The following is a 26,505-nucleotide window of genomic DNA, read 5'->3' on the forward strand; positions in this document are numbered from 1 at the left end:
GTTAGTAGATGAGGGCCGAAACAATACCCACACTCATTAAATACGGTACACCGCATTGCTGTTAGAAATAGTGCTTTTTCTTCATTTCCCTGAAAAGTGACGCTTTCACTTCATTAAAATGTTTTAATGTTCTAAAATGTTAGTGGACGTGGCTGGATTTTAGATGTGATTACCTGCTATAACCCATCCCCAGTAAGAAAAACAGCAAGAAAAACAGAATATGATGCAATCCAACACAACACTACTACAAACTACAGACACAAAATTACCATAGGGTTGAGTCAACATATCTGTGTCACGAGGACTACGTTTACATGCATACTAATACTCCAGAATATGACAACAGCCTATTCTGAATTTGATACGATCATGTCAACAACATATTTTGTTTGAATATTCCAAATTAGGGCTTACTCCAAATGTAGCCTTTTGCCATTAAGACATGGGATATGCTGGTATCACCCAGGTTCTAGGAGCACTGTTTGGGCATGTATACAGCGCATTCGGAATATGTGTTTCAATTGGGTTTTTTTGGGTGGCTGTGGCTCAGAGGTAGAACAAGTCATCCACTTATCAGAAGACTGGCAGTTCAATCCCTGGCACCTCCACTTTGCATGTCAAAGTATCACTGGGCAAGATACTGAACACCAATGGCCCTCCCATTGGCTGTTCCATTGGTTTGTGAGAGTGTGTGAATGGTTACTGAGTAGCAGGTGGCACCATGTGTCGTAGCCTTGGCCACCAGTGTGTGTGAATGTGTGAATGTGACATGTAGTGTTAAAGAATAGTAAGTGGACGAAAGACTGGAAAGGCAATGCAGTCCATTAACCATAGTTTAAGACCCAAGACCTCTTGCCTGTTTACAGTCAGCTCTGTGTTGTCATGGATACGGTGTACATAAACTAACTAGCCAACAGTTTGCAAGGCTGGGGTAGAGATGAATGTCCAAACGAAAAGCTCCCATTTCCAGTCAGAAGGAGAAACACACCTACTTTGAAACATTAGGAAAGACTTGGAAATCAACAGGTTTTTGGAAACGCAAAAATATTGCAACACCAACCTTTTTCCGAGGCTGGTTGAAGGAATGTAAGAGGGAAGCTGTGCTGCACAAACAATTCCAACATCTGTCAAAAACTTAAAAAAAAAAAATCCCGTTTTGACACTAAGAAGCAAAATGGTACACGTAGCTCCAGCCGTTCCATTTTTCCATATTTTGACATGATAAACAACACGTTGCTCGTTAATCTCAGTATACATGGCTGCATGTATCCAGGAATATTAGTGAAACATTTATTTTTATCAGCAAGGTAAACATCTTAGGAATATTGTCTTTTTCAGAATTAAGACCAAAAAAAAACCAGAATATTTTGTGCATATTAACAAAGTCAGTGAGAACATATGTAGCAAATATGTAGCATTTATTACAGGACTCACATCTCAAGGGGAACATTTCAATCTCACATTTCAGCCCTGCAGAGATCAATGCAACTAGGTGTTGATGTGACACTGACCGGTCCTGACTCTGATGGCAACAACAAACCACCTAACTGGAATCATAATAATAATACATGGTGACAGTGTTAAAATCAGGGAAGCATGTCTAAAAGCTTGTCCAGGGCCAATAGAAGGCAACTTATTCAGGATCAGTGAATGCATTACCGTGCGAGGCAATGCAATAGAGGGAATACAGTAAGCTCAATTTGAGAGCAAATCAGGGTGTGACTGAACACACCTGCTCAGTGAAACCTGCCTGTGTAGACAAGCTTCAAATGAAAACAACCCTGAAGTAATTGATTGCTGTCATTTACACAGTAATCACTCTTGACATTTGATACACCTCTCACTTTAATGCAAGAGCTTAACTGAAGAGGTGTGCTCTCTGTTGGGCTCTTGGCATCTTTTTTAAACAAATTCACTGCTTTACATAGCACAAACATTTCAAGTAAGGTTAAAGAAACAGCAAAGGGAGGTGTTGTTTTTTTTCACTGAATCAAAAGCCCCTTTTACACCGCCAGATTTTCGGCGAATATTGGGCTGTTTTGCAGGCAAGCTGCGAGCATTTAGACACACAGAGCCGGATTGGGGAGTCGATCCGAGGTGCCCAATTTTCCGCCTCGCCGGTATATTGGCAGAACCCTTTTAGTTTAAAAAGACCGAGGCGGCCTTCCGCCATGGGAGGGGCTGTTGAAGACTTGTGGGAGGACCTGTTGATGATGCCGCACGTGCGACTCACTGGTGGTGGATAAACAGGAAACAGCTGATAGCAGGAATTAGGGAGCAGCTAGTAGCAAGAGGGAAACGCAAACCTGACAGACACTGTAAACATAAGCAACTGGGGAGACAAAGAATTGCGTGCCCTCCTTGTCCTCGCAAACAAAGAGGCCATTAACTGTCAGATGACAGGGACAGTAAAGAACAGGCAGACTTACGAGACAATCGCCAAAGGACTGACCAGCCACGGCTTCCCTCCCACGTCACTGTTAGTTCACTGTTCACACGCTGAGCTACACGTTTTGTTACTTGCTCACGCCCCCCATTGCCCCAAAAAAGGCACATTCTGTAAAAACAAAAGTAGGTAGGCGGCATTTTGCTGCGCTCCCCCATTTTGTTTTTATACTGCCAATGCTGAAAAAAGACTGATTGGGCTTTCCTGCAAATTTGCACAACTCCTATCTAAAAAGGGCTACAGATCCAAATAAACAAATTGAGAAGTCAGATGCCCCTTGTCTTAAAAAAGTGAAATCTGAGGAACATATGAGCCAAAAGTTTAAAAAAAAAAAAACATGATTGGTCTACATTGTAGAGAAAGCTCCATTTGCAAGGAAGGCTGAGAGAAGACCACTGTATGATAACATTTAAGTCAGTGGTTCCCAACTGGTGGGTCGCGGTCAAAAGTGGGTCCCAGGTCCATTCTGAACGGACCGCAAGTGACTCGCAAACGTGTCAAGTTTGTAAAAAATCACACTTTTCTAAAAGTAAAATGAATTTCTGGCACAGAGCTTTTATTTTGAAGTGCCGTTTCCAGCTGTAGAGTGAGTGACTAATTGACAGCTACTTGACAGAGACAGCAAACTAGCTCGATGACATGGTCAAATACAAGTATTCTGCAGAATATACTAAGCTGTGTGAACCTTGAACTAATGACAAAGGAGAAATCTGGACCCCTTGGCTGGACCAGTTGGGAACCACCAATTTAAGTCATTAATGGCATAGGCACGGATGCTTCCAGTCGCGTCTCTGTCAACTCTGTCAACACTAAATTTGCGCTAAATTTATGCTCTTGTGTCTATTTTGCATGTCTTGGTGGTGCTTTTTGTGGTCTGCTTTGGACGGAGGGGGTGTGTGGCTGCGAGTCACCCATTGGGATGAGGAAATCAAATCACCAGTTTGTAAACTCTCCTCCTGCTACGTCTGCTAGCTAGCCAGGTTGAGGTTTTTAAATGTAAACTTCAAGGAAAAATGAAGCAGAATGGGCACTAGCTGAACTAGCATCTTGCTAGCCATTGTACAGGTGTTGGAAAATTAATCCGTGCCACATCAGTTTCCATGGGGATATTATGGTAAAATGGACATGCACTTGTATAGTGCTTTTTTTAGTCTTCCAACTACTCAAAGCACTTTTTACACCATGAGTCACATCCACTCTTTCACTCACATATTCATACTCTGGTGGCTGCTACTCAGTTATTAACACACACACACTGACGAAACTGCCATCGAAGCAATTTGGGGTTCAGTATCTTGCTCACTTTGACATGAAGATCGAACCTCTGATTTTCCGATTGGTGGACGACCTGCTCTACCTCTGAGCCACAGCCACCCCTATACAGTACCAGGAACTGTAATATCATTTGTTATACCCAACTTGGCTAAATCCTGGACAGCAGGTGACTCTTTTTCTTTATGTCGATGCGACAGAGCTGAGGACTCTGGTGAGAAGCTGCCGGAACAAACTGACGAGCTAATGGAAATTTCTGAATAGCAAAGTATCTACACAGGGTAAATAGGCCTGTTTTTGTGTTATGTAAAATGCCCCCATTGAGACCAATATGTTCCACAAATGGTATCTACTAAAACATTAAGCATACCAGCTTTAACTTACCACTTTTCAATGAAACTTGGACTCAGTCATTAATACTTCAACAAGAAGAGAACACAGTCGCACTAATCTCTCCATCGAATTAGAAACAATGTTTTGGCTTTGGACCAAATACAGCATGTGTTTATTCAGCTGGGTCTTAACCTCCTGAGCTGGCAGGGCTTTTTGCTGTGATGAGCAACGATTAGAGGCAGTCCTGACTTGACTATCACATACCATTTAATCACTCAAGCAGTGGTGCATGTAGCTGTTTTTATCTGTGTGTGTGCATAAATCAGTAGCGTGCTAGATTTTGAGATGCTGGTCAATATAAACTACTTGTCAGGAATTACTAAAGCTACTGAGCAAACCCAAGAGGGAAAAGAGGACACAGCAAGAACAGGTATTTAAATGTTATAAATAAAAGCTTACTCCAGTCTACTGTTCAATGGCCCTTGGGACTTGTGCGCATTTTTCCTTCATTTGTTCTCAATAAACTCCAAATAAACAAGTGTTGAAAATAGCAAGTGGGTCAATCAGACTGCCTTTAAGGAATGCTTTTAAAAGATTACTAGAGTTATAAAAAAGGCCTTTCAAGCTCGAGTATACACTTAACAGAAGACCACAAATGAGCAGGTGTTGTGGCAACTTACTGATGCTAATCTCTTCTGTACACGTCAATAAAAAATAATTGATAAATGGGTAACAATCCTTCATCACCTGACTAATCATGATAAAGGCATTTTTCTTTTATGCAACTGATTCGCACATCAATTGGACCCCTTGGCTGGACCAGTTGGGAACCACCAATTTAAGTCATTAATGGCATAGGCACGGATGCTTCCAGTCGCGTCTCTGTCAACTCTGTCAACACTAAATTTGCGCTAAATTTATGCTCTTGTGTCTATTTTGCATGTCTTGGTGGTGCTTTTTGTGGTCTGCTTTGGACGGAGGGGGTGTGTGGCTGCGAGTCACCCATTGGGATGAGGAAATCAAATCACCAGTTTGTAAACTCTCCTCCTGCTACGTCTGCTAGCTAGCCAGGTTGAGGTTTTTAAATGTAAACTTCAAGGAAAAATGAAGCAGAATGGGCACTAGCTGAACTAGCATCTTGCTAGCCATTGTACAGGTGTTGGAAAATTAATCCGTGCCACATCAGTTTCCATGGGGATATTATGGTAAAATGGACATGCACTTGTATAGTGCTTTTTTTAGTCTTCCAACTACTCAAAGCACTTTTTACACCATGAGTCACATCCACTCTTTCACTCACATATTCATACTCTGGTGGCTGCTACTCAGTTATTAACACACACACACTGACGAAACTGCCATCGAAGCAATTTGGGGTTCAGTATCTTGCTCACTTTGACATGAAGATCGAACCTCTGATTTTCCGATTGGTGGACGACCTGCTCTACCTCTGAGCCACAGCCACCCCTATACAGTACCAGGAACTGTAATATCATTTGTTATACCCAACTTGGCTAAATCCTGGACAGCAGGTGACTCTTTTTCTTTATGTCGATGCGACAGAGCTGAGGACTCTGGTGAGAAGCTGCCGGAACAAACTGACGAGCTAATGGAAATTTCTGAATAGCAAAGTATCTACACAGGGTAAATAGGCCTGTTTTTGTGTTATGTAAAATGCCCCCATTGAGACCAATATGTTCCACAAATGGTATCTACTAAAACATTAAGCATACCAGCTTTAACTTACCACTTTTCAATGAAACTTGGACTCAGTCATTAATACTTCAACAAGAAGGGAACACAGTCGCACTAATCTCTCCATCGACTTAGAAACAATGTTTTGGCTTTGGACCAAATACAGCATGTGTTTATTCAGCTGGGTCTTAACCTCCTGAGCTGGCAGGGCTTTTTGCTGTGATGAGCAACGATTAGAGGCAGTCCTGACTTGACTATCACATACCATTTAATCACTCAAGCAGTGGTGCATGTAGCTGTTTTTATCTGTGTGTGTGCATAAATCAGTAGCGTGCTAGATTTTGAGATGCTGGTCAATATAAACTACTTGTCAGGAATTACTAAAGCTACTGAGCAAACCCAAGAGGGAAAAGAGGACACAGCAAGAACAGGTATTTAAATGTTATAAATAAAAGCTTACTCCAGTCTACTGTTCAATGGCCCTTGGGACTTGTGCGCATTTTTCCTTCATTTGTTCTCAATAAACTCCAAATAAACAAGTGTTGAAAATAGCAAGTGGGTCAATCAGACTGCCTTTAAGGAATGCTTTTAAAAGATTACTAGAGTTATAAAAAAGGCCTTTCAAGCTCGAGTATACACTTAACAGAAGACCACAAATGAGCAGGTGTTGTGGCAACTTACTGATGCTAATCTCTTCTGTACACGTCAATAAAAAATAATTGATAAATGGGTAACAATCCTTCATCACCTGACTAATCATGATAAAGGCATTTTTCTTTTATGCAACTGATTCGCACATCAATTCCCTTTTTTTGAATTTGAATTTGAAACTACCTTCCTTTAGAACAAGGCCGATTTCTCTGAACTTTTGCGCCACAAAAAAGGCATGACCCAATCACATTTTGTGAAACATACATCACGTTACAACATCATGACAATGGCAGACCTGTTGCAACTGTTGGCAAATTTGCATCACTGCCAGTATGAATAGTTTTGAAGAGAAAAATTCAAAGGTGAGTATTCCTCATTTTCGTGTCTTTATTTGTTATGTCCCCGGCATTTTAAGGCCTTAAAAGACCTACGGGCTAGTTGGATGGGAGCTAATGTCTACAAACAGATGTATGCACAACCTGTAGACGACAGGACAAGATTTTGTTATCAGAAGTGTTCTGGTTTCTGTTTTTAGTCCAAGTAGTATTGACCAATCACATCTGAATGGCAGTTTAACAGGTGGTAAGGAGAGGCGGAACGCATTGGCTGAAATGCATGTCTTGGAACCCATCAGCTATCATCTGAAGATGAGTTAGCTTTAAAGGTTTTGTTTAGAGAGATTAGCCGAAATGACTGGCGCATGAAAAAGGAAGTCTTGGCCTGGATATCTACTGGCACCACTAGATCAGCCCGAAATGTTGTCCATTGCCCCTAGAGGCTCTGTCATTGTAAGGTGATAGATGGTGGGTTCTGAGATTGGATGGAAGCAAACTGGTGCAATTAGCTGTATCATTAAGTGGGTGCTGCAGTTCTCCTCAGACGTCCAGAGTCCTAATCCTGTGCAAAATATCTTGTAACACAATGATCTGGCCTGCTTTGGGTTTGACACAAATTGAGCATCGCGTTAGTTCAGGCAGGACACGATGTCAAGCTCATCCCATATCACAGCTGCATCAGCTGATGGAGCAGCTGATTGATGGAAGGGAGCCAGCTGATAGATCACATGATTCCTTTCAATGCAACCAACTGGTGAATCTCATTCAGGGCGCCCTATTTTAAACTGCGTTGGCCTGCCTGCTGTTGCTGCTTCCTCTGCAAGCCGCCTCCAAACCAGCTGCTCCTGTTCATGTTGTGTCTGACTAATCAATGTCATTTCTATTTTCACTGATGCTGGCTCTGTTCTGTTCCCAGGGGGGTCTTTGCTGCTGCTCTCCCTGCCTTAGAATTTCCACGTGGGGACGCGGAAGGGCGGAGAGGTGTGCTCTCTCCCCATTAAGGCTTTCCACGTAGGCGTGTGGAAGGGCGGAGAGGTGTGATCTCTCCGCCTTTGGCTTTCCACGTAGGCTTAGGAAAGGCAGAGAGGCCCCAGAACAGAGCCATACCAGCAAATATAATACTGTAAATGGTTTTCTTTGACTAAAGTGGTCCTGACTGAATTAACTGCTAAACTGTGGACTGCTGTTCCCTACATGGTTGTATTGTTTGTGACCGTCTCTGAATGAAAGTGGATAAGGACTTTGGACATCTCTAGTGTTACAGTCTTAGTTGCTTGTCTGAGCTCATACAGTATATAAGCACATTTTCAGTGTGCTGATCAGCAACACCTTAGATCTACTTCAGTAGCACCAAATAATGTCTCTCTCTTTCTACACATGCACATAAATGTATCCATACACATAAATATACTGACAGAAATAGAAAAAATATGTAGCCTGTCATTGCCTGGGGCTGACGGAGCACTGTGTGGTGACTTAAATGTCATGACGAGCAGTGTGTGCCAGCTGAAAATGGCTTAATGACACTTTCGCATTTCACTGGCCTGACAGTGATGAGGCTAAACTGGAGCCGCTGATAAGCAGACACAAATCCTCTGCAGTGGTTTGTGTTTGTGTGTGTGCATCTATGCACAAATGCTCATGGTCCACAGTTGCCAAAAGAAACCCAATCACTTCACGTACTGAACTCGGAACAACGGTGTCATACAGCTTGGATGAAGCTTGATGACAAGGTCAATGACTCATTTAAAGTGCCTTTATATTGTGAGATCTTAACTGCGCTGAGATTTTTTACATATCAAACAGCACAGTCTGTGGTGTTTGAGCATTACTTCTAAAGCAAAAGCACACTTTATCTGCCAAGTCTGCAGTCAGACAAATAGAAGAAGGGCATAATTGAGGCCATGATCTGAGAAAAATGCTGACAACAAATACGCCTCACAGTGACTTCACATACACATAAACACACGCACCACTTTCAACATAGAGGATTTGAAAGCAAAGAATCCTTCCAACTTTTCATATACTTCCTGTTTGAATTCTGGCCACACAGCAGTTACCAATATTGCTCTAATGTGAATGATGATAAAAAGCAGCTTCCACTAATAAAAACACATCGCCATTTTTGCTGACAAAGGACAGAACTTGAGTCCAGATGTGTATTTTGACAACTGAGGTACAGTAGCTGAAAAACATTGCCACTTTAGTGTTGCATAAGCAACTTTCTCTGCACTCACATTTGATGACCGAAACACTTGGATGCAAGATTATGACTCCACTTTTTTTTTTTTTTTAATAACTTTTGTCGGTTATTCATAAAAGAATAATAAAATTGTAAGGTCACTGAAAACCTTTCAAAGTGAACATGTATTGTACTCTAGCTGAAATACTGAAGAGCAGCATTAGCTTTACTTGCAAAATGCATCACTGGGATATGTTTTACACTTTACATGTGATTAAGCTTTTATCATTGGAAGTAAAACAGGGTGGACACAGTAATGTAATGCAATCCACAACTTTACGAAAACCCTTAAATATATACTATATTTGAAAAGCTTCTGGCTCAGTTTCTGTTGAGATTGTGTCAGAGTGGTGTTCATTCAACCCTACGGCCATTTGCATTTACATTTGTTTAATACTGAGAAATGTTTGTAATGGTTGAAACATGTCATATCAACAAAACTGCATATAATAAGCTTCAAAATGCGACAACTTATTGCAGAGGTTTTGAATTAGATTCCACAGTATATTATAGAGGTATTTATGTTATTGTGTTTTAGCAAGTAAAGACTTAATATGCCAGTTTTAACCATTCATAACAAATCTCTTAGACACTACCCTATCTAATTGGAAATGCTCCATTCTCTCACAGTTTAACATGTTCATGGGTACTCGAGGTGCACAAAAACTAAATGAACTGGAATCAGAGAGCGCGTGTGCTCATTGACATCCATTCGCTCAATCACTGAAATACGAGCTCCGCCAGCTGTTGGCTGACAGTGAGATAAACATCTGCTCATCTATAGGGAACAGCACTAGTCTCCCGTGCACTGTACCACATTTGATTTATTTTTATTCCCTCAAAGCTACGTATGTGAAGCATGACTTTCAAGCTGTTACTAACAACACACTTTCAATGCACAGCTAGGAAATACACATATTTATCATGTGTGTTCAGTGTTGAGATGGACAGCTTTTGCACATGGGAATACATTTAGCTGTTTGCAGAAATCGTTGGCTAAAAAGCGGCTCAGGGCTGCCACAGGGGAGTGTCACTCACTTGCTAGTAGGAGTCATGCACAAATCTTACCTTGCATAGCAGCTGGATTCTCACGATATCATGAGATCTTGGGAGAAATATGGGATCATGAGATTACCTAAGTGAAGGTATGGTCACTAATGAGCAAAATTAAAATTGCATTCACTTCAGTCCAATGTGAGCAGAGGAGTGAATAAAACATTCACTTCAGATGGCAAGCAAGTTCACATCTTTGCATCATGTGGAGTTCAACTTTGGTGAACTTTGAGCCTCAACCAATAGCAAAGGAAAATGTGTGGGAGACAATGATTGTTGCTTGTTAGCAGCCATGACAAATACAAACTTCCTCACATTAGACATGCTGCCTGACTGGCAGTGAGTCAGGAGACAGGCATGGAACATAAGAAAATGTAAAACGTTCCAACAACATCATACTTCATAGCAAGCTAGCTGACATTAGCATACAATCACCTGCCAAGTATTTTTTGAAAGTGTCTGCTCCTCTCCAGTTTCCAGTGACATCATCTCAGATGGGTCTCTGTAACAAACCATCTTGCGCATCAAGTTGGCATAAATCTGCATGCAAACTCCATTATCTATAAGCTGTTTAAGAAAGAGGGAGCCCACCTAACTCGATCAACTAACTGGAGACAAACTAAATTCATGTCAAAGACTGCTGAAACAGAGTCGATCTAATTAATGGTACAAGTGTAGGGCATTTTGTATTTGTTTGGCTATGTTCAGATGATCTTATTAGTGGCTGAGAGAAAGGAAAAGGAGAGCCTGTTTTCTCTAATTCACTCACTCAGATCAAGCTGAGTGGACAGCAGCTGTCCAGTGAGATGGATTTCTGTTCAATACGAGGGAAAGAAACTGCTGACAGAGCCTCCTGCTGTCTTATCAGAGAGAGGGGCAATGGGCAAGCATGTAACACAGCATATGCATCAATGCGGTATCAGCCACACTACTTTTTACAAGATTTTTGGGAGACAAGACATCGTGGAGAATCAAAGAAAATGTCAGAATTGACTGTATGACTGTAACTCTACATGTCTACAGTAACAGTGTTTTATTCACTCTTCTCCATAAAATTTTAGCCTTAAGGATAGGTTTACATTTTTCAAGTCTGTCTTAAAACAACAGTCAGGTGCCCATAATTACAAGTTATACTTGCTGTAATCATTCCTCTTGTTCATACTGGCCCTGAGGAGACCCCTTCTTACAGTGATGGAGGACCTAATCCACAGTCCTTGTTCTGTGCAAAAATAAATTACAAATTTTAGCTAAAGCCAACACGAGGCTCCGGCAGTTTGAGTTAGTCACATAAAGTGAATATCTTTCAAAGTCGCAGGCATTTTAGTACAAAATTCCCTCTCTGCATGGCACTGTGCCTTCACCACATCTAAGCACAGAAACACTGTCTTAGATCATTCCAGCATGTCTGAATAAGGTGTCCTGTCGACATGCACTCAATGAGCAAACTTTTGAAGATGGACCTACATTTAACACATGGCAACAAACAGTAACTGGTTCACAGCAGTTTTGTAGTGAAGCAAAAGTTTTATCAGAAGATGTCATTACTGGAGTTACTGAGCCGTGTGGCACCGAAACTAAAACATCACCTGTTCAAAGACAGGCAGTAGCGAGTGTCAGAAAAACTGCTATAGTAATAAATCTTTACTGATGTACATTGTATAATTTGTTGAGAACAAAATGACGTAACAACACTCAATGGAAACCAAAATCATCAGCACACTGAGGGCTGGATTTAAAATCACACCTAAAATAAACGTAAAAAATCTAAATGGCATCAATGCCTTCGTCTTTCAGGAACTGATTACACACTCTGGCCACATGAGGCCAGGCATTGTCCTGCACCAGGAGGAACCCAGGGCCCAAGGATATACCTCCCCAGACCATCACTGACCCACCGCCAAACCGGTCATATGGATGATGTTGCAGGCAGCATAACGTTCACTAGGACGTCTCCAGACTCTTTCATGCCTGTCACATGTGCTCAGTGTGAACCTGCTCTCATCTGTGAAGAGAATGAGGCGTCAATGGTGGACCTGCCAATTCTGAGCTGCACAGTGCTGGGCTGTGAACACAGGTCCCACTAGAGGACGTTGGACCCTCATGGAGTCTGTTTCTGACAGTTCGGTCAGAAACATGCACACTAGTAGCCTGCTGGAGGCCATTTTGTAGGGCTCTGACAGTGCTCCTCCTGTTCCTCCTCACACAAAGGAGCAGATACCAGTCCTACTGTTGGGTTTGATGCCCTTCTACGGCCCTGTCCAGCTCTCCTCATGTAATGGCCGGTATCCTGGTGTCTCCTCCGTGCTCTTGAGACTGTGCTGGGAGACACAGCACACCTTCTTGCAACCACACATATGGATGTGCCATCCTGGAGGAGCTGGACTACCTGTGTAACCTGATTAGGCTGCAGGTACCGCCTCATGCTACCAGCAGTGACAAGGACACTAGCAGAACACAAAACTGGAGAAGAATCAGTCAGGAAGGATAAGGAGAGGGCAACTGTCTGTGGACACCACATGTAAAACCATTCCCTTTTTGGGGGTTGTCTTGCTTTTGCCTCTCCATTGCACCTGCTGTCACTTTCATTTGCTCCAAAGCAACTGATTCACAATCACTTCTGTTTCCTAAATGGACAGATTGATAACCCTGAAGTTGACTGACATTGTGTTATACGGTGACCATTAAGTGTTCCCTTCAATTTTTTGAGCAGAAGTGTTTGTTCACATGGCACATTTTGATCTGGAGTGAAGATAGTGAGCCCTTTAAGACAGAAAAAGTTATCGTGATTGTGGTGTGTACATGGGCAGCCATTTTCTGATTTTTCTTAGAGGGGCAGGAGGCTACATGTTGATTTGGCTTCCCATAAAGCTTTATTTGGTGATGCCACAGTCTTCCTCTTTACTCTTGCATCGCTAGACTTACTATACAAACTTTACAAAGCTTTAACTGCCAAAGTAAAATGCCTGAGAGGAATTTCATAGAGTCAGCAGTCTTCAAATTTTCAAATTTAATCCCTGACATGTGTAATAATGAATAATGAGCAAAAAATGTCCAGATCAACATTCAGATTTCTAATTTCTGGACTTCCTTCTCTGCAGTAATACTGTGATGTTGTGTGTGTACTGTATGTGTGTGTGTCTGTGATCAGTCCAGTGACGAGAGTGACATTTCAACAAAGTGCACTCCTGCCTGAATGTTTTCTGAGGAAGAGGTGGGGTGTAGATAGATGCGGCCATGGATCAATGCCACCACCCAACCATTTCTCATTCAGCTTCGGCTGAATGAGAAAGATTACAGCAATCACTTGGGCACACAACAGATAGGGACTGACAAGAGTGTTTGTGAGCTTTCTGGACACGATGCATTCAGGTGTGAAAGGCAAACAGGGCTGCACCACAAAAACTAAACAAAGACAAAAAGCCTTTGTGAAAGACAGCATCACATCAACAAACACTCAGAATTAAGTGTGAACACCTTTTATTCTGGTTTGTTTATTTTTAATTGCACATATATCTGAATGGTAGCCATTAAAGGGGTACCTCACTACAAAATGACCATGTGTGTATTAATTAGTCATGCCGTGTTACCTTGAATTTGTGAAGAAAATGTTTTTCTCCCATGCCTCCACAGAAAACGGCAACCATTTTGATTTATCGACTGATTAGGGAGCGATTCAACAACAGCAAAACTATATCAAACCATCCATTTGCAAACTCTCACACAACTCTTTCAGTAAATCTCATTTACATTGCTGTATGCTGACTGCCTCCCAAACTCATTTCATTTCATCACCAGGTACGGAAGAAAAACAAACCTTTCTTCATGAATTCAACACGGCAAGACTAATTATTTAACAAATGTTTTTGCGGTGTAAGTATTCCTTTTAAATGTTGGCAGCATTTTACACTTGCTAATATGGACAAAAGCATCTCCCAAATAAATCTAATTAACTGCGATGCATTTCATTTATTGCAAAGCATTTGTAATAGTATTTTAAAAAGTGCCATATAAATAAACTTTTGCTTTATTTATGCCAAGACATTTTGAGTTGTGTTTGTATTTGTAAAGAGAATGCATTTTAAAACAAATCAATATTTGGCCACTTTGGGAATTAAAGGCTGAGGTTGCCATGTACTGTAGCGAGCAAAACTATAATGTTTAATTCCTGAGGAACTCATTCCAACATGAAAAATCAATACAGCTTAACAGGTCGAAGAGAGTAACTGCTCTGCTCTGCAATTAGTTGTTGATTGGTGAAAAGAACAGGTGTTGGGTAGTGAGCAGTGAGTCACTCTTTGTGCAAATCAGAAAGAGGGCATAAGTGGTAGGAATTTATAATGTCAGAGCAGGAACAAAATGGATGGCAACAGTCTGAAGCATTCCGATTTGGGAATTATTTCACAGGAAAGGAAAGTGTGAAAGTTGACAAATATCTCACGAGTAAAATTGACTCAAAATCAGCTGCTAATGACACACATTTAATAAATCTTTTATACAGCGGCAAAATAACATATCAAGTCTGTTTAGTACCAGTCTGTATAGGTGGCACTGAAGAAGACGTGGGAAAGATGTTGGTGGAGATTGTCAGTCATGCAGGTCATGGTAATCTTAAGTGATCTTTACAGTGGTGAAAGCGAACAACCACTCCACAAGCGCACGGCACAACACAGCAGAGCCAGCTCGTCAGGTGAAGACTCAGCTGTCCATTAACATCTAAAGGAGACATTTTCAGATGGTTTGAAAGAGGCATGAAAGAAGCCCTCCACGTCAAACTGGAACGACCATTGCTAAACAGAGGAGGTGGCCTACGAAACCACTTATCACCCACCTACAATGCAGTCTTGGGATCCCTCCCCAGGCGACTTAACACCCACTCACACCTGGACCGATCTAACCCTAATGACACACGTGACTGCTGGGTGGGTCAACGACTCACATGTGACCTTAACGACTGTCAAACTCAGAGCTCATATGTGACCTCAAGGGCTCTGTAAGGGTTCACACCCAGACAGAGTTTAAAGCCTGCAACTCTGCACTAGTCCGTTAGAACTGAAGAAGCCTCTTGGATGAGAGGCGGAACATCTTCAAGAAACTCAAGCAAGTTGCCTACGTGGAAATGTGAAAAAGATCCTGCAGCCTTTAATTTTTCTCTGGCCGCCTATAGCGGCTATGCAAATGAGCAATACATGCCGGACATTTTTCACTGAATGGACATCAAAAGTCACATTACAGACCCATTATAGGCTGATATAATATCATATATTCATATTTAAAATCACTGATCACTGCTTTTGAAAACAGAGTTGGACAGCATTACCTTACAACAGAATTAGAATAGGACTTCAGCATCATTTTGTGGTAATTACCGATGGTGATTTAAACATTCTACTGGTGGTGATGTCTATTTTTACTTTTAGAATATTAAAGTAAACAGTACCCTCAAATTAACAAGCACATTAGCCTGCTTTTACCCCACTTACATATTCTTTTTCATCCCTCACCTTAATATTACATACTGTTGCTCTGTGATTGCATCACCTCAAACACAACAAGATTTTACACTGGTTTTGCCCAATTGTTACTGAGACAATATCACCCAATAAAGCATTGCATCTTCAGCAGATTGTTTATTTTCTGCCCCATTATCACCTTAAGATGTTTTCTCCCATTATTAGTATTCCATTAAAGAAATTAAACCACAGTATTACCAAGATAATACCTCTGAAATTACCAAAAATGTAATCCTTTAATGTTATCAAGCTGAAATGTAGAGAGTTTTTGACACTTGTTAGACAGAGTTTCCTGCAGGATAGCAGAAGACATACATGTTATGGTGAATTAAAGTGCTTGACAAAAATTCCTGTCTCAATGAGTCTCTATACAGTATACTTTCACTGAAACCTGTTTTGTGTCACTGTGTCACGTTGAGGCCTTGAACAGTTTGTGTTTCAAAAGGCGGCTCATCACCTCAGGAACCAGGAACAAAGCTAAGACTTCCTCCTTGGTCACTGTGGGCTAATCTCAGCAGTCACTGACTTAAAATAGAAAAATCAGTCAGAGTTCACTTCAGTTTATGTGTGTGACTGCGTGTGTGTTACAAGTAAAACTCACCAGGTCTGTCTTTGGCATGTCCTGGTAGTCAGACGAGTAGTATGTTGTTGTTTTACTGAAGCCATTATCGCCAGCGGCTTTTGGCGGCTGAGCATGTTGCCGGTATGTAGCGCTCTTTGGAGTCCAGCAGAAGAGGTTGATGGATTCACGAACACAGCGCTCAATGTCAATTTCTGTGCAGCAAAAAGGACAGATAGAAAAACATGAAATGTAATTTGCCAGCCTTGGAGTTGGAAAGCCTGTTAGGAAAGCTGTGAACAGAGTTGGCCTTTTAACACCTTTTTTTTCATGACTTGCTCTTAAATAGACAACAACAAACTTGCACATCTTTAAGTATGCCCAGCTGAACTAGCAAACATAGATCCTCAGAGTGCTGCAGGAAGGAGACCTAAATCATGCGAATGAGTTTGCATTTTTTGCACTTCCGGTTCTCTCATCTTAAAATCATTGGGATTTTTTAATGGGTTTTGGTTAAATGCTAAAAACGAGGTCATGTTCATGTTTTCTCTGTGACATAAAATACATCAGTAAACACTCCACCCATTAGTACTGAAACGTTTGTGTGTCTTAAGAAAGGCTGTTTCTGACAAGTGGCTAAATGAGACTGCAGAGTGTCATCACACCATACAGCCTTGTTGTGGTGGCTACACCAAAGTTGTTCAACAGTGGTGTATAGTGTTTATAACCTGACGTTAGTTTTTTACTTCTTGCATTTCTGCTTCAAAAATCATAAAAGTGGTGTTCATTTGTGAAGATGGTGCTGAACAAAACATGTAAGTATCACAAACTTTTGTTTGTCACAGGGCTTTTTTCTAGCCTGGAAATCCAGACTCAAATCTAGAAAGATTTTGACTCTGGCCCTCACCGATACACCCTTCCTACCCAAGGGGCGGCACCAACTGAGGCATTTCAAATGCTGCCGCACGCAACTGGATAGCACGATTGCCAATCAGAGCAAAAAACAAGGAGACGTATTCATTGCACTCAGCCCCATTTGTTTGCTGACCAGTGGGGCTAACTGATATATTATGCTGTTGCCGTATCCCGTCAGCAAAACAACAAAAACGTCCTTCCTTGAAACAAAGGCTTCTAGGGCAGTCTTCTGTTCCTCTCTCAAGGAAAAGGATAGGTGTAGTGGGCTTAGTGTTTCTTCCAAAGCTAAATTGAATGGACGCGGTCCTTTGGCAGCTGCCATCTTGGCTGTTTACTTTTCGACTCCTACGGCGCAGCACTGTCGTCATCATGTTACGCCCGCCTCTGTCAGATAGACTGATCTGATTGGTGCGATAGGCGATTCAGCGGGCTCTGCTCGTCGGGGCCAGATTCCTGTGCAGTGCAAATTTGAATTTCCTAGGGGCGGGACATCTGGATTTCCAGGTTACTTATTTTCTGCAATAATCAAAAATTTATTGGAAGAATCCAATTAGCGACCAGGGTGACTTTAACTTCCAGTTTGACTGGAATGCACTAAGTGGAGAGATGTCAGAGTGGGCTGCCCTGAGCGGTTGGGGGGTTCGGTGCCTTGCTCAGGGGCACCTTGGCAGTGCCCAGGAGGTGAACTGGCACCTCTCCAGCCACCAGTCCACACGCCATATTTTTGGTCCGGACGGGGACTTGAACAGGCGACTTGAACAGGCGACCCTCCGGTTCCCAACCCAAGTCCCTATGGACTGAGCTACTGCCGCCGATTAGTCACCGATGAGTACACTAATCGTAGCAGCCCTATTCCTAACTGGTGGGTTGCGGTCCAAGAGTGGATCTCGGATCCATTGCGAATGTATTAAACTGTGTGGACCCTGACCTAAGGACTTATATATGAAATATGGACCCTGTGGCTGGACCAGTTTGGAGCCAAGGAAATGCAGATATTAGCAGCACTGGCATTGACAGCAGCTGTTTCTACTTAGTTAGTATACTAACATGCTCACAATGACAATGATAGCATTGAGAGGTTAGCAGATATAATGTTTGATTATTTGTCATTTGTTCTGCAGTTGTTTGCCAAAAACCAAAATACTGGACAAACAAGCATTTTGACCTGATGGAGGCAATCGAGTAAAACTCAGAGGATCACCCAAGTAATTGCATTTCATCCTAAGGGCAATAAAACCATCTGTACCGAGACTAATGGCCACTGAATCACCGTCAAGATATTTCACTTTAAACCTAAATCAACTAAGAACAGAGGGTATTCAACTAATCACTGAATTCTCAATTACTTCTGACAACATTTTACTTTCACGAATTATTAAACTGCTGTGAGAGAATAAAAAATGAATGAATACAAATGTGACTCTTTCCGTGGAATCAGACATAAAGCATAAAAGATTATGTAAATGGAGTGTGGGAGGTTTAGTTTCAGGAGTGAGCAGCTTGACCTTGGCATTTTGCTGCCATTAATAATCTTAAGTAGTCATCGAGCAGAGCCAGCGGCTCTTAAAGATAATAACGGGCCATCGTTTAGCTGCCGTCCCTCATCTGAGCACTTGTCCCAAAATAAGTTTTTAGTGCAAAGCAAAATTTTCTTCTCTTCCCTCTGAATGCCTCTCCAGCAGCATCCACCCTTCCTCTGCTCCTCGTGTTGAGAATAGAGAGGATTAGGGAACAGGGACTCACTGGATTAGCCGAGGATTTGGGTAAATTAGGAATTCTTTCCTTCACACTCTTTCACACTGACAGCCTCTCTCTCCTTTACTCCCCTTTTTTGTGGATAATAAGCAAGTCTGCCTAATGAGTGCTCCTTGGTATGACCTGCACCTGGCCCAGGCTCAAGTGAAATTATATAAAAGATGTATCTTTCCTCCACTGTGTGTGTCCCACAGCGGCGTCAAGGTTAGGAGGTTGTCAGCTCTCCTGGGCTCGGACCTCACAGACTCAGTTACAAGGTTCGTTCCAGTGAAAAACACACTGGTGGTCTGAGATTCCTCACCGACAGCCTTGCAGGCACTTCAGGGAAACACATTTTCCCTCCCTGGGGCGACGAATGCTGCATGCAATCACTCCTCCAGCTAAAGGAGGCAGGAATGAGGAAGAGGAGATTGATAGTGGTTTTAACAAGCCCTGGGCTCAGCTGGGCATTCCAAGGCAGCCAATTTTGTTAAAGAGCAATTTTTCTTTTTAGTCAGTCAAAATTACATTTCAGTAATTATGTAGAGGCGTCGATTGTGAGCTGTGACTTGTTGCCACAAATAGTAGAATAGCATGATTAGTTAAGAGCAACTCGGGGGCTTTGTGAAATTGGATTGTGGTGTGAAGGAAGATAGGGCTCACAATAAGGGAGATGAGAGAATTTAGTACATTGAAATACATAAAGAAAATCTATTTCATTAAAATGTTCCAACCCTTGATTATATAACAGACAAAACCATGGGGTGCATCTATCTTTTCTGCAGCTATACTGTACAAAACTAATTACATTTGGACAAAACATAAGGGAATAATGCATGCTGGTGTTCTATTCCATTTTAAAACTGCACTAAAAGAACACTTCACCAGCATAATGACCATCAATATATACATTACTCATCAACAAGGAACCTATAAAGGCCAACATTCTTCATGAATTGAAGTTAACGGGTATTGCATCATTTAACAAACTCTAACACAACTCATGCAGTATAATCTAAGTCTCATTTATCTTGTCGTATGCTCAGTACTTCCCAAACACGTGCAATTCACTAAGACGCTATGATTTAAAACATTAACGCCTACTATTATCGCGCCCTGAGCATGCTGTACGTATGCACTCAGCTTGAGCAGAGGTCAATGGATGCGCATACTCGGCCGTGCATCAAGCGGACTTAAACTTGTGCGGCAGACCCTACGCCTAAGCCTATGCACGTCGTCTACGCCATTGTGAGCATTTATACTTGTGCAGTGTTGTTACTGTGTCACTCTGCAGTTACACCTTCAAAACACTAGTTGGCGGCAGGGCTTCTGTGATGTGCTGTAAAGTTTAGTTGATTCAAAAACACACCCAAAACACACATTAAACATGACTTAACAGTGACAATTTCAACCGAAAGTACACATATTGGCTTAACTATCGGCCAGCAATTTTTTCCTCTTCTCATATGAAGCCAGGGACAACAGCAACATTTAACAAAGGTAACGTTACAAAATTCGACTCCATTACAACTCACAAGGTTCACTGACAAAACAACTGTCTTATACTAAACACGTTTTCCGAACAAATACAACATTTATTGAGAAAAAAGGACTAGACAAGCTTTATCTTAAAAATAGATCTTTCGATGTTTGTATAAACAATAATGTCGTCCTCAGCTCCACTGCTGTGTGGAGTCCCCTCAGGGGTCAGTCCTTGGACCACTCCCCTTATTATTGCACATGCTTCCTCTGGGTCATTTATTCAACCACTTTCAAGACATGTCACAACACTGTTATGTCGATGATTCACAGATCTATTTCTCTGCCAAACCCAAATAACATTATTAGTGCCAGACTATGGCATTTTACATTGTATAAATTAGCCTAGCCTGAATCACACACAAGACTTAAAATGGTATTTTTGTGAAGGCTTTATTATCTACACAATTTATTGTTTCCTATCTGTGAAATTAAAGTAAATAAAAGCTTTGTTTCCACTGAGGGAAATGGTTTCAGCTTACAAAAATAGGCTACAGCATAGCCTGACATCGATGTATAGCCTATGCCGTAGGTACGGCGTCGAATCAACGCAGAAGTTTAAATTCGGCCTTAGACTGCTTTTTCTGACATGGATTAAATCTTCACATTTCAGTGTATTATACTGCAGGAAATGTGTGAGAGTTTGTCAACAGACATTTTGATGGATTTATGCTGTTGTTAAACGTGGCCCCTATTTACTTCAATTCATAAAGAAGGTTGCCTTTTTGGGTTCTCTGTTTATGGTTGAGTCATGTGAGAAAAACTAATTTTTCTTCACAAATTCACAGCAAGTCGAGGTGAGTTACTGATCTACACGTGATTATTTTGTGGGGGAAGTGTTCCTTTAATAGCCATGAGCTAGCATTCAAAGAATTTTATTTTAATGGAACTTAGATGGGTTTGGGTTTGCGAGGCTTTAAGGTATGCCATTATTGTGTCTTTATTAGCACTGCTCTTACTTCAAGGAGATCAATCAATGTCCAACATATTTACACAGGGAACAAGTTCATGAAATCTAAACTTAGAATTAAAATTAAGAAAATGCTTTGGGAAGCCACAACAGTGGTTGCTATTTTCAAACTTTTTGGTTAAGCACATCCTGATCTTTGATGTTGTGGCCAATGAACCGGCTGCACATGACACACAGATGCAACAGAAACAAGACAAAAGACCGACGGCTGTGCCACAGTATTGTCTAAATTATTATTGTCTCCAAGGCATGTTCACAAATCAAAGGACATTGTATACAAAATTTGTACAGTAAATAAAAAATGAACAGACTTACTGGATAAAACGTAAGATGCAGCATTAGATTGAAATCCGTTCAAAATGAAATCTGTGTCATTTTTATCCTTTTGGTTTTTATAAATGAAACTGTAAACAGAGCAGCCTGGCAGTCTTCTGAATATGCCAAATGCACACCAGAGACACTCAGAAAAACATTATTAATTGAATTTTATGGTTCTGAATGTTATGAAACACTCAGTGTCAGTCATCCTCACATGAGAACTTGTGCTGAATAAAGTGTAGAGAACTCACAAATAAGGTGCTCTGGGGTCTGAGTATTTGTAGACATAGTTAAATTCTGAGCCCAATTGAGACACTTAATGATAAATTCTGCCCCTGGCAAATATTGTCAGGAGGACACTATGGGAAGTCCCCAGTCCTCCTTGATGTTTTTTGCATATAATAGAATTATTTTATTTGTACACCTAATTTTAAATGCTCCAGCACAAACAATCTGTAAAAATCCCAAATGTAAATGCAAATATGCCATGCCAAATTTGTCATGCACCCTCAACACCAAACCTTCAACATCAATGTTCTACTTTACTTTCTGCGAGTGTTTTCAAGGTGTCCCTGTGTGCAGCATTGCCTCGAGCACTTTCAGCATCTCGCGGTTGTTTTTCTCAGAACTAAACGTCTATAACTAGAGCTCATCGGTTCTGTGCCTGGCTCTGCTCATTGAGACAGATGCTAATGTCCCGTGAAGGCAAATGCCGCTGCATCATCAGTAAACACACGGTTTCTGTCAGCCGGAGAGCCTCTGTGGTCCATTGTGAATCAATGAAGTCTCCAAACAAGAGAAAGTTATAGATTACCCGAGGCTACGAGACTAAGCAAATGGGAATCACAAAATGAGATTAATTGCCAACAAATGGCGAGCTGAGATGTATTGCTGGCTCCAAGGCAAAATGTTGCAGCACCGGTCTTACCTGTTTCACATTCAATTTTATTTCACACTCTGATATACTGAGCTTGATATCATTCACAAAACTGTATTGAAAATAGATCTGCAGTATTTTAGTCTTTGGTGACAGTTCAGAGAGTCTAGATGACGTTGAGTGAAATACTTGTCAAGAGAAGGTTGTTTGAAGGATGATGAGTAGGGCTGCACAATATACTGTTTTTAATTAACATTTCTATGTCAGCTTGCACATTAAACAAATCACCTAAGACTGTGATATCGCACTTTAAATACAGTAATGACATATTCAATTACATTCTGTCTGTAGGTCCTATTTTGTCTGATTTGCACCATGCTGTGAGCTCTCTGGACAATCAGAGCAAGCCCTCGCCATTAGGCGTTGTCTGATCAGTCAGAATCTGCACGCATTTGAGTGAGGTCTATTAGATTCTAGTAATGTCGTACTACTCTGTATGGTTGAAGGAAGAAAGTGCGACAAGGTGAGTGCAGACACAAGTGTGAATGCAAGAGAGGAACTGCTTCAGAGAAATTGTTTTTAAGTTATTATTTTGATGCCCTGGGAGTTTTTTTATTGGTGCCTTTTGTGTTTAGTTCAATATTTAATTTGTTTAATGAAGGATTTTTGGAAATAATAATTAATTTTTTTATTCTTTTAATTCAACAATTAATTTGTATTTTAGCAGTATACAAAGGGCAGCAGAAAGGCAGACGAGTATGTTTTAATAGCTGTTTCTCACAAGTAATATGATATTGTAATACTCATTACAACACTATTACACAATTCTATTTTCCTCATAACAACCTAATGAGTAACAGTATATACACTGAAAGCTTGGGGAACCTGTGGTGGAGTGTGACCTTATAGTCAGTATCACTTCTCTTAAATCTGTACCTCTCCACTTCGTTTGGAATATTGGCAACTATAGACTTCACGGCGTTATGTGTAATAGGCTTGTCACTGAGAATTATTGTCAGTGGCCCTATTTACTGCCTAGAAGGAGGGAAAGAGAGGAGTGTGTCTGAATCATTTAAGAGCCACTGTCCTGTAACGTTATCTTGACCGTTAACTTTTATTCCGACAGTTGCAGACAGGAAGGGAAAGAGAGCAGACTAGATTTTTTATTTCACAACTAAATGTCAGACCTACTTATGCCTCTTGTAAAGTTCATCCACATCTCTGAACCTTAGATTAAGTCAAAATGTATAATGCATGTTCCTTTACTTTTTTTAGCACTGACACAGTAATCACCACTAAATACAGGCTTTCATCATGCACAGGCTAAAATTAACAGAAATGTCAGTGATGGTGTGAATGAGACATGACTGGTACAAAGTGGGAGATGATGTGCTCCTGCAGAAGCAGGCCTAGGTAGTCACATAACTACATGACAATTCAGTTTAAAATGGCAACTATTTCTGATATAAATGCAGTGTGCACGTTTTTCGAATGAAATATGTAATTCTTTCTCTTTAAAATCAGCTATAGCCTCTTTGATTTTTCCATCCTCGTGTGCTACAAGAGCTAGACTGAGTCTACTTCTCTTCTTTTATAACGTCCAGCCAGCATCGAGGTGTGTTTTTATGGCCTCACACTTGCAGTTTCTGTAGTTACAAGCATGTGGAGCATGTGCAGTCTGCTCTGAAACAAATGAATGTGAGCCTCACTCGTATGAGGACATCAATTCTGCACGCCTGATGGCAGGAAGGAGCAGGTGCGGGCCACAAATCACAAGATATCTACCATAACTCACAGTCTGTGTGTATTTGTGTGCGTGTGTGTGGTTGTGTGTACTGATAACCACATGAATTTGTTGAGGCAGAGCACATACAGACTGACCTCCAAAAACATTGCTTCCAACAAAGGTTGACAAGGACTATTAGAAAACTTATATAACTACTTATGTAACACCAGCCCAGTTAGAGAATTATAGGCCAGTCTCCAAGCTACAGTATGCTTTTTATATAGAATCCTTGAAAAATGTGTTACAGACCAGCTCCTGAAGCTGGTTGAGGTTCACAGTACTGAGACTGCATTACTAAGAGTGACCAACGACACTCTTCCGTACACAAAGGTGAATATTCCTTTCTTATCGTACTTGTTTTAACTACTCTCTTTGATTCAATCGATCATGCCATTTACTCGGTAGGTCACATAACAAGGTTGGCGTTTCTGACAGAGCTCTAAAGTGGTTTCATTCTTATCTGACAAACAGATATTTCTATGTTTGTATCAACAATCATATCGTCCTCAGCTCCCCTGCTGTGTGGAGTCCCTCAGGGGTCATTCCTCGGACCACTGCTCTTATTATTTCACGTTTCCTCTGTGTCATTTGTTTAGCCGCTTTCAAGACATGTCACAACGCTGTTATGTCGATGTTTCACAGATCTATTTCTCTGCCAAACCCAGCAACCTGAATCAATTGCCCTCCCTCCATGAATGCTTAGCTGCCACCAAAGATTGGATATCTTTTAATGTCCTCAACTTAAACCCTGATGAAAGAGGAATTCTTTTAATTGATCCCGATAAGTTTGCCACTTTGATGACGATATTACAAAGCTCGTCTAGTCCTCTTTTCTGTCCAGTTGCCAGAGGTAAATGTTGGCCCTGTATTTGCACGTTTCATACATATCATATCAACACTTAAAGTGACATGATATATTAGCCGAATTGTCATCAGGAGGTGAAGAGGATGGGGATGGCCTGTCACCTAGGCGAGACACCTGCTGACCACTGTTCGAGACCAAAAAAATAACAAGGCAGGTTGTTTTTTGGTGAGTCATCGCTGTTCTTCCAGTAGCTTTTCAATCCCAAGTGTGGATGCTTTTTTAGTGACCCGTGGCTGTTTTTCCAGTGGCTCTTTAGCCCCCAAATATGAGTAGTTTTAGCAGTCCAGTTAGGATAGAGCCACAAAAAGTGGTTGTTTTATTATATTTTTTTTTAATATATGAGACATTGCTGCCTTTCCTGCTGCAATTGTGCCCCAATAAACCCATATTTTATGGCAACGTGTTTTTTGTGCCTAAAACTAACCACACATTAACCACAGTGTTGTTGAAATGTAAAGTTTTAACATACAGTATCCACCACATAATTACGTGCAACTGTGACGTATCGGTGGTTTGCAGAGACATGCAATGCCAACATTTTTTTCTGGCAATTGTGTCCTGCCTTCTATGAATCTTGAACTATTAATGAACACTTTAATTTTCTCTCATCCAGATTATTGCTATTCCCTCTGCACGTGCCTCAGTCAAGCTGCTCTAATCATTTATGGTTTGTTCAAAATGTAGCTGCCAGGCTATTAACTACAAATAGCCATCAGTCACACATTACACTCCCATTTGCATCCCACCATTGCCTTCCAACAAAATTCGGAATAAACTTAAAGATCCCATTAATTAGATACCAGGCACTATATGACCTTGCCCCCAGTTATACCTCTGTTCTCTTCATTACTTATTCTACTTCTCGACCAGTATGATCCTACGCCTCAGCCCCATTTCTTCCAACTGTAAAGCAAAACGTGATCATGCATTGCCTGTTGTAGCACCAACCCTCTGGAAGTTTTGCTGAATCTTTGGACTGTTTTGAGTGGCAAATAAATCTCACCTTTACAGGCAAGCCTTTTTATGGATCTTGTTTTAATTTGATCTGTCTCTCATTGTGCCGTGTTTTATATTGTAATTACTTTTTACTTGATTCATTTATTGGTTTATATTTTATTGTGTGTGAAGCACTTTGTAATTGTGTGTTTTAAAAAAGGGCCAAATAAATAAAGCTTTAGTTACTTACTTTTAGGCTGGAGGGTTTGTACATAAACTGAACAAACCTACAGATGATGGCGGCACTACAAGGAAACTCAGAAAACCATCAAAGTTAGAGTCTGTGCAGACACTGACGCTGCCATCTCTAGAGCCCTTCCACAAGCGCGGCTGACAAAACAAAGCCTGCACATTCCAGGCCAATAAGGCCACAGTAGTAAGACTTCTACTGTCATTTAATATGGGTGAT

General features: G+C 41.1%; 1 protein-coding gene across 3 annotated transcripts in view; it reads right to left on the reverse strand.

Moving 5' to 3' along the window:
• Window positions 1-26,505, reverse strand: part of tbck (TBC1 domain containing kinase) — a 72,244-nt gene that overhangs the window by 20,810 nt on the left and 24,929 nt on the right. For all 3 annotated transcript variants that reach the window (XM_078166255.1, XM_033625388.2, XM_033625387.2), the window contains exon 23: window positions 16,139-16,311. In XM_078166255.1, coding sequence (XP_078022381.1) covers window positions 16,139-16,311 — 173 coding nt within the window. The remainder of the gene's footprint in view (window positions 1-16,138; window positions 16,312-26,505) is intronic.

Source organism: Epinephelus lanceolatus, chromosome 3 (assembly GCF_041903045.1).
Source record: "Epinephelus lanceolatus isolate andai-2023 chromosome 3, ASM4190304v1, whole genome shotgun sequence".
Taxonomy (NCBI): Eukaryota; Metazoa; Chordata; class Actinopteri; order Perciformes; family Serranidae; genus Epinephelus; species Epinephelus lanceolatus.